General features: G+C 37.1%; 1 protein-coding gene across 1 annotated transcript; it reads left to right on the plus strand.

Moving 5' to 3' along the window:
• The first annotated feature begins 2,298 nt into the window (after positions 1–2,298).
• Positions 2,299–9,947, plus strand: LOC128218065 (E3 ubiquitin-protein ligase TRIM33-like). Its single transcript, XM_052925589.1, has 4 exons — positions 2,299–2,407; positions 3,525–4,533; positions 4,839–4,946; positions 7,415–9,947. Exons 2-4 carry the CDS (start codon positions 3,537–3,539, stop codon positions 8,272–8,274), a joined length of 1,965 nt encoding a protein of 654 aa, XP_052781549.1. The 5' UTR covers positions 2,299–2,407; positions 3,525–3,536; the 3' UTR covers positions 8,275–9,947.
• Positions 9,948–10,210: the final 263 nt, after the last annotated feature.

The raw sequence follows: 10,210 nt of genomic DNA on the forward strand, positions 1-10,210 counted from the left end.
TATAATCCATATGCGGGGCGACTTCTATATATATATGGTGAGACTTCATAGTAGTACTAGTTTGTGTTGGTACGACGGCTCTTGTAATCACGTGTTTGATGAAGTTCATGCATGGTTGTTAGCTACAAGCATGATTGTATGCTAGTCTAAAAAAATCGGGTGATCGCGATGGTTTAGTCATAACGCCAAATTTAGCGGAGATTGGGCCTTATATAGAGTCTCTGGGGTACAGGGGCATTTGGCCGGCGTTTAACAATCAGTTTGTCCCCGCAAGGCGGGGATTTTACCCGGGGTTTGCTGGAATGAAAGTCAAAGTCCCGGCTATTCCCTTGGACCTGGGGGGGGGGGGGGGGCGTGGTTACAATTGGCTGGTGCATAAGTGTTTCATGAAACCAGTCATCGATATTAGACTTTTGGATGAACAAGCCTGAATTCTTAAACTTTTGCTTGGCATCAATTTTTTTAACAAGCCCTGCTATATAAAATTCAGAATTTTAACAAGCCTGGAATACATTTTTCCAATGCAGGGGTTGCTAATTCATATTGATCTGTCAACAAAGCATCACCAACTTAAACTACCTAGCAGGTGCCCTTTATCTTTTCGCTCAATAAATTTAGCGCTGGGCTCTGTCATTCTTGGCTAGGAAAACAACAGGTGGGACATGGACGCTTAGAGTCGCCAAATAAAAACCGTCTCTGAAGACTGAAGCTAACATTCATCAACGTACAATTATTTGGACTAAGATGTATGCTAATCATAATGCTTTAATGCACTGCTTTTGTAGATACATAAGCTTTAATAAATAAAACCATTCAAAAATAACAACTGGCGAATAGCTGGTGTTTAAACATAACAGCTGACCAACTTAAATCTTGTTTTGTTCATTTTTACAAAGATACTGTACACTGAATGTTTCCGAAAACTCGTCGTGTTGACATATAATTCTTTAAATTAGCATAAAAAATGAAATAAATTTATATTTAAAGAAAAGTATATAGTTTCTTATATAAACAGCTAATGGGCACATCATAATTGTAGAAACCATCACTGTATCTTCATTTTAATGAAATTTTCCGTTTCCGGGTCAGACATCGCGAAAACATATGACAGTCTCAAAAGTCAATCGAAGTAAACAACGTCTGGTCATGACCGTATGATACTGATTAGATAACACCTTTAAACATATATTTTTTACTATAAAATATTGTTATAAAGTAAATTAACAATTGAAAAAAGATGTTTCACTCACTTGATGATGCGCGTAACACCGCCAATCGAGACCACTGGAGTGTGACCAAAAAAGAGGCAAAAAATGGAAATTTACGGACGGTCACGCACTTCCCATACACTTGACCCTTCTGACCTCCAACTGAGGACAGTCCATTTTTATGATTTTATTTTTCGTTTCAAGTCATAAAACGAACTTTGAGACTACCTTAAAAAAATGCCAAATGAGACCGTCCTCAGTTGGCGGTAATGGTCTCAATCGTTGCTGTTATTTCTAAGGATTGTCCTCAGTTGGCGGTGTGTGTAAACCCACACGCACTCCCCCTCCCCAAGCACGCAATCCCTCTCCGCACACACACGTACGCGCACCCACTCCCTCTCTACAAACAAACGTACGTACCCTCGCGCTCAATCTTCCCCACACACGTAAGCGCACACGCACTGCATCTCTACACACACACACTCGTACACGGACACGCACTCCATTTCCACACACACTTACGCACACATGCATTCCATCGCTACATATACATGTAGGCGCACATGCATTCCATTTTGACACTCACATACAAAAACGTACGCGCACAAGCACCCAATCTCTACACACAAACATACGCACATATGCACTCCATTTCCACACACACTCAACGCATTATATTTCCACACAAACACGCATGCGCATACGCACTCCATCTCCGCGCACGCTCACACGTACCTCCTCTCCCAACACACACGTACGAACACAAGCTATACCTGCCCCCCCCCACACACACACACGTACGCGCACCCGCACTTCGTCTCCATAAACACATAGAGACTCTGCCATTCGGTCAATATCCGGAACTATCATCTGTGTGTATGACTTCAGCCATCGAGTAAATATGTAAAACAATGTCCTAGGTATATGGCCCCTGCCATCATGAATGTGCTAAACTGTCATTTATAAAAGGGAAGTAAAGCAAAGAACAACATTACTTAGCTTAAGCGATTAGTTCCCTTTCAACACAATAATGAAATTATAAACAGAAATTTGTTCGTTTCGATTTCAAAAGGCTGGTCTATTCATCAACTGTGTTCTGTCTTTCAGACAAAATTGATTTGGCAGCCTGTCCACACGGAACAAAATCTGTCGAAACAACGGGAATTGGTCAAAACAGAAAACAGTTTTCTCCATATTAGGTAAGTAGATATATACTCAGTAGTAAATCAATCGTATTTATCAGAATTATACAAAACGGTTACTGGATTTCCCTGTTAAATTCACTTCAAGTTTATTGTTTAACAAAAAACATATAGATACTTTGTAATAAAGCGAGTGAGGAGAACTATATATAGCCTACCGTATATTACGACCACCCAACAGTCCAACCAATATTTTTATATTCTTACAAAAAGACATTTGACCTCCACCATTACTACCAAACTTAAATCAATATAGATCGACCATGCAGCTATGAAACCGTAAACGTATGAAAAATATTAGCGATATATTAGCCCTTTTTGGAAAATTGTGGCCATGTAGCTATAAACTAAAAATCCCTTTATAAAGGCTTAACTGTTTTAATGGTACACAACTCTGAGCCTTATTTGGTTTAATCAAGTAAGTCAAATAAGTTGAACATAATAAAGCATAACAATTGAAACATGTTTTATATTTGAGAGAGAGAGAAAGAAAGGGTGAGAGAGAGGGTGTTTGGAGAGAGAGAATGGGGAAAGGGGCACAGAGAGAAAAATAGAGAGAGAGAGAAGAAATAGGAGGTGAGGGACTGAGAGGGACGGAGAGGGGATGGGGATAGAGGCACAGATAGAAATAGAGAGAGGGGGGAAATGGGGGGTGGCGGTACAGAGGGGGTGAGAGAGAGGGGGATAGGAGAGGGAATAAGAGAGAGAGAGAAAGGGAGAGAAAGAGAGGGAATAGGAAGAGGGACACAGAGAGATACATAGAAAGAAAGAAAGGGAGAGAAAGAGAGGGAATAGGGAGAGAGACACAGAGAGATAAATAGAAAGAGAGAGGCGGGATAAAGGGGATGGGGGGTTGCGGTTCAGAGAGTGAAAAAGATGTAGAGAGTGATAGGATGAAATGAGATTGGGAGCGAGAGAGAAAGAGATGGGAGAGAGAGAGAGGGGGGAGAGAAAGAGAGAAGGAGAGAGCGAGGGAGAGAGAGAAATCAGAGGGGAGAGGGGCTTGGGATAGAGAGAGAGAGGGATAGAGAGAGATGGAGAGGTGAAAGTTATGGAATCAATATTTCTTTTCGTATTAACAAATTCATGGTTCTTATATTTATAAACATTTAAGGCACTCGGAAGGATGGATGCAGTTCCCGGACGAAAGCCACAAATGGCATCTGGATCGGCGCCTGACCTCACCTACTGCCAGCCATGCGCGGAGGACGGCAAGAAAATCCTCCCTGAGGCCTTCTGTTCCGTCTGTAAGGAGTTCCTGTGTTCTAACTGTGCCCGAGTACACCGGAACCAGAAAATAACCAAAACTCACGCCCTCCAGGACAAGGACAGTATGCCTTCCTCATTCCGCGAAGAGAGTGAAAATGAAAAGTTTACAGAAACATGTCAGCGTCATGCTCAAGAGTTCATAAAATATTACTGTCTTAATCATAAGACACTTCTGTGTGGAGACTGCTTGGCTGAAAAAGCTCATCGCTCATGCAATATTGAAAGGATTTCTCAAGTTGCAAAACGGTACAAGGAGGGTGCAGAATACAACAGCCTGAAAACAGGACTTGTCCAGACGGCCACTGACATTGGCAAACTGTCACACAACATACAGGTGATCATGAAATCAGTTGACGAAGAAAGCCTTAACAATATCAATGAGCTTCGCAAATTTAGGACTGAAATTAACCGGTACCTGGATAAAAGGGAAAACGAACTCTTGGCAGACATTGCTCAGAAGAAACGAACATCTAAGACACTGCTAGATGAACTGAAATCAAAATGCACAAACATGAAATCATCCATTGAGAAACTAAAGTCGGAGCTACAAGCACAGGACGACAATAGCAACCAGCTATTAATAGTAGGAAAACGAGCTATAAAAGAGCTGGCAGGTCTCCAGGCAGCCCTGGAAGATGTGAGCAGGAGGAATGAAGTTCCCCGATACAAGTTTTACAGGGACCCCGAAACTGAGAATTTAATAGTTTCCGAAAAACCAATAGGACGGTTGGAAGAGGACGAATCAACGTCGGCGTTAGGGCAGCAACACCGACAACAGCAAAAGAAGCAGGAAAAACGGCAACAGGAGACGATGCAACAACACCAAAAACAGATGAAAGCTGTATCCCAAAAAGGTTTGGGTACAACCAATGACTAATTTGACATTTCCTAAGTAATGCAGTTTATTAGTCTGTTTTCAAAAGCCTGTTGACGTCGCTTAAGGTAACAACCAGTCACGTTAACCATGTTGTAAAGTTCACCAAGTGCTTAACAAAAATGGCATAATGAGATACTTCGACAAATAATATTTCGCAAATAAAATTGAGATACAAATACACTTAAGGCATATATTTATGAATGTTATAAACTTGTGTAGGTATAACAATACGGTATATATATATATATATTCTACTAAATTTCATAACCATCATATTTCCAGGCGAATCAACTTCGGCGGTAGGGCAGCAAGAACAAAAGGAGCAGCAGCCACGGCAACTAGAGACGATGCAGAAACAACAAAAATACATGCAAGGTGTATCACAGAAAGGTTTGTGTACAACCGCAGACAATTCTGACATATCTTTAAGTATTGAAGTGGTTGAATCTGTTTTCAAAATCGTGTTGACGTCACTCATGCTAACCAGGAACGATGAAACTACGTTAACAAACTATGTTGTAAAGTACTCAACAAATGTAAAATAATTAAATACTAAAACAATCATATTCCTCAAATAAAATTAAGATCCAAATAAACTAAGGTGGAACGCGACTCTGAGAGAATTTTCGCGTTAATGTGTGAAAATTAGTATACGAATAGAATAGCATATGTCCAGTTAGGGACTTTTTTTACTTGTTCAATATTCGGATTCTTTTTGAAACTACGAGTCTTCAAAATATACCACTGACGTTAATTTTGAGACGTCTATCATTTTTTGTGCCGTTCCAGCTATAATAACTGATATATCCATCAATTGTTCGTTCATTGCTATGAAATTTCCACCTCAAGTACGTATTATGAAAACGTTCACGGACATATATTTTTTCTTTCTCTTGTTTTACGTTTTAATTTGAATTTCGTATAAAACGTCACTTTTGGTTATAAATGCATGCATTCAATTAATAACGAAAGTGTACCTTATCGACATCGTTTTTGCGCAATATTAAATAAACTAAAGTATTTTTAAACGTATTGTATTGAAACGTTAACCATGACGTTACGAAACACTGTTAATGTAATTTAAGAGTTCAGTTTTGTTTAAAGCTGCACTCTCAAAGATTTATCGATTTTTTAAATTTTATTTTTGTCTTGGAAAGAGCAAATGTATGCGTAAATATCTACAAACCAATTGTAAAAGGTTGATGGCAAAAGATCAGATCGCAGATTTTCATTTATTCTTTCGAAAATTAAGGTTTTATGGCTTAAACCGTTACTCACGGTTTAAGAAAAATGCATAAAACTTTAATTTTTTAAATTTCAATATAAAAATATGCCATCTAAGTCAGCAGTCTTATGTAACTGGTTTCCATGCATTTTCGCAAAAATTATGTTGAAATCTGAATAGTAAACATGATCTTATCAGTATAGCACTGATTATAAATGAACACTTTAAATGGTTTCTATAAGCTCATTTTGTTAAGTATAGTTATAGCTTACTTACAAACATTAGGGCGTATCTTTTTGAATGTTATATACTGTGCTGTGCTGGTATTACAGAACAGTCATAATTCCAGGCGTTATACATATCGTAACATTTGGTTTCCCGTATTCAACTTCTGTCAGTACAACACGGCTGTATTCTACTCTGCTGACGTCACATCATAAACAAATGAGACTATGCTGAAATTACGTCATAATACAAAATGTTGCGTAATTAATATTGCATTTATTATAAAAATATGTGTCTTTTAAGTGACTAAGCCAGTAATATATTATATATATATATATATATATATATATATATATATATATATATATATATATATATATATATATACATGATAATGGTAACTAATATTGCGTTTTGATCCGGTATATCGTATTCGACTTTCGTGAATTCTTGCAGATATTAATTTCAGTGGCCTTGCGCCTCATGAAATCCAAATATGCAAATATTCGCTCCATTCTAATACAACCTTCCAGACCAAAACGCATCACTAATAAACCAATTTGTTATTGATAAATACATTTGCTTTTTATTGCTTCATATTGACCCTAATCAGTTTATACCATCACTGCTACAGCAATGATGATTCATATGATTTTATTGAAACCTTTTTTAAAAAGTAAAAAACACATAATGAAAGTTCATATGTATAAAAGTTGATTGATTTAAACATCTTTTATTGCCTTTTTTTTCAATATAATCTGTATTTACAACAATAATATAGAGTATACAAAAAGCAAATGGGTTGGACACAAGTTCTAACAACATAAGAAACGTGTTCCCCTGTATAAAAGTTAATAGTCCACAGAACTCATTTCAAAAACGATTTTACACTGCACAAAGTGAATGTTTATAGACCATTGCGCTATTGTAAGAAGGTTTCGTTGAAATGAATTGTTGAATGAATCGTTAAAAAGAGTGCTAACTATTTCCCAAAATAATGTAATGTTATAGATATTTTTCAGTAAAATGATCAAATAGTTATCTTATATATTATATGTCCTCGACTGACCAGTGTTCTTTAAGATGTTTTTTAATTACATTGTATTCAATGAAAACTCGTTATGCGAACATTGACGCATACTTTTATTATTATTTTTCAAAAATGTTAGGCAACTACTTATAATATTATACGTCATTTTGTATGTCATTGCGGTGAAATATATAGACTATCGACAAAAGGATTTACATGTATTATAAAATGTTGAATAAAAATATTTATTATTATTATTATTATTATTATTATTATTATTATTATTATTATTATTATTATTATTATTATTCATTTTAAAATGTGATGAAACAAAATTTGTTTTTGCTTTGTGTTTTTTATGGTGATGTTTACTTTCAGCCCACTTCAGCAGCAGAGCAGGCCTAAGCAAGGCCATGTTCAGCAGGCAGCCTGACATTTCAGTGAAGACATCAGATGATAGCAGTGACTGCTGGCTGACCAATATGACCCTCCTGACCGGGGACAGTCTCATACTGGTAGATCACAATAATCACTCATTGAAGCTGGTGGACACCAAGAATAAAAAGCTGGTGTCCCAGGTGAAACTGCCAGGTGTGCCGTGGGACCTGTGTCACCTGCCCGGGAACAGGACAGCCGTCACTCTGCCTGGTTTGAAGAAGATACAGTTCGTTTCTACGCAGGGAAATGTCACGCTACAGGATGTCGTTAAAGTGGATGGACAATGTCACGGAATAGATTTCTGTGATGACAACTTGATAGTGTGCTTCGCCGACCCAGGTAAGGTTGTGTTGATGGACATGAAAGGAAAGGTGAAGAAGAGTGCGGACAAAGACAGCAGTGGAGAACCTTTGTTTCAGTATCCTTATCATCTGACAGTGACCAGAGAGAGCCAGAATCCTCCAGTCATATATGTCTCTGACAGGGGCACCAACACCATAACCAAGCTGAGCATCTCACTAGAGGTGCTCCATACATACCAAGACCCGATACTCGAATTCCCACGTGGTCTAACAGCCGTGGGGGACAACCAGCTGCTCGTGTGTGGGAGGGACAGTAACAACATCCTGCTACTGGATACGCTCACCGGCAAGATAACCCAACTGTTGGGGAAGAAAGAGGGGATAGAGAGTCTATACAGTGTTGCTTACTGTTCACAGAAGAAGATGATGTTTGTGACCTGCTGGCATCGTAACAGACCTGAATTTGAGAATTTCGTGAAGGTATTCAACTTAGTATAGATCAAGTCTTCCAATTTATATCAGTGAAATTTGTATCAGGTGTGAAGTAATTGTAATGTTCAAGAATAATTCTAATGTATAATATTATACTGACAATACGCATATACAATGCTTTATTTCACATATTGCGCGATTCAATTACTGTGGGAGTATTTGACGGAAACTTGACTTTTAAATTATTTTGAATTCTAACAGTTTTCATTAGTGACAAGTCGTGTAGTAATGTGTTATTAGAAAATAATGTATGAGAATGTGTACTATTAATTGAATTGTTAGTAGCTGATTGTGTATGAAATATACCAACAAGTTGGTTTCTTACTTGTGAATGTTTAATAAAAAAATGTAATTGTGTAATAGAATAATTCAGAATATAGATTATAGAGTTATAGACACGATGTGTCATTTTTTCATGCAGTTTGTATTTAGTAAATATGATGTTTATAATGTGTTTAATATATTGAAATTAAACACACATGTACGTTTCCTTATACATGTATATTGAATGAATAATTCTATAGACATTGACCTTAGTGTGAATTGTCCAAAACGATGGATTAAATTATTTAAACAGACATTGACCATAGTTAAAATGGTTTCCTCATATATTAATTGAATGATTAAACATACATTGACCAATGTGCAACTTGTAACTAATGTTAAAAAGGGTTTATATTGACTCGCTCATGTTTTTGGACCAAAACACATTTCCCAAGTAATGCATCTGAACTGAGTTATCGTAGTATTAGTTAACTGTTTGAAACCTTAATTACAGCAAAAGATATAATTAAAGTAAAGTCAAATCCCGTTGGCTCGAACTCGCTTGGCTCGAATTCCTTGTTAGCTCGTACTGATGTAAACGACCGATTTCATTTTACTGAGGAAAGCATACCGCTTGGCTCGAATTTTTCGAGGCTCGAGGTATTTTCGACGGTCCCTGGGGGTTCGAGCCAACGGGCTTCGACTGTATAAAAAGAAATTCTGGTCTTATTTGGCAGCATAATTAATGTGAACCCCCTTCCGCTGGCACAGTCCAAATATTTTTAGAAAATCGATAATTTGGCCACTCGAACTCATTCACAAGTTTCTGGATTTTCGAACCTTTCCTTAATTAATTGAAAGCTTCGCGTGATAATATCAATCAACCAATCTCACAACAGCCTTTAACTGATTTGTAAGTGTGTGGAAATCGTGGAATTCAAAGACAATTCGTTTACTAGTATATATCAATATTTGTTTAAGAGGTGCAGCTGTCATAGTTTTAATTGACGTTCAATATAAAATATATTTCATTATTTTTGTAAATTTGCCAGAAGGAAGTGTCAGATTTGTTTTCGCATTTTTGCTAAAATAACTTATACATGCGTCGTCGGTGGTTAGTGCTAAAGGATGCTATCTGACACCATACGATTTCTCACATCGAGTGATACATTTGGCGCATCTCGACTACCGATATTTCATCATAAAGTCATGGAAATTGCTTTAGAGATGCCTGAAATAAGTTATATAACGGTAACATTACCAAATTTAAAATCGTGGGTAAATTATCTAGATTACGGAAGATAAGATGTGTGCCTTTGGATAATTGTGCGTTTCTTTACGCCCATCGACTGACATTAGTGTGAACATGTCTTCGTTAAATGCTTGGCACTTCCTATATTTTTGTGTACTATTTTATAGTCTGTAATTTAGCCTTTCGAGTTATGTAATAAAATATATGAGTTTTCTGGGAAAGTTGTTTTAATTTAGCAACCATTTTAAAACAATGCGTTCAAAAATGTATTTTAACGTTGCTGACGTCAACGTTATTTCGGTGTCCGCCATCGTAATATTGACGTCAAATAGTGATATTTTGAGGAAATGAATGCCAAGACAACGGCATGCATTCAGAGAGCAAAAACGAAATGTTATAGTAACGTTAGGCAAATGAAACGGAAAG

This window comes from Mya arenaria, chromosome 14 (assembly GCF_026914265.1).
Source record: "Mya arenaria isolate MELC-2E11 chromosome 14, ASM2691426v1".
Classification (NCBI taxonomy): domain Eukaryota; kingdom Metazoa; phylum Mollusca; class Bivalvia; order Myida; family Myidae; genus Mya; species Mya arenaria.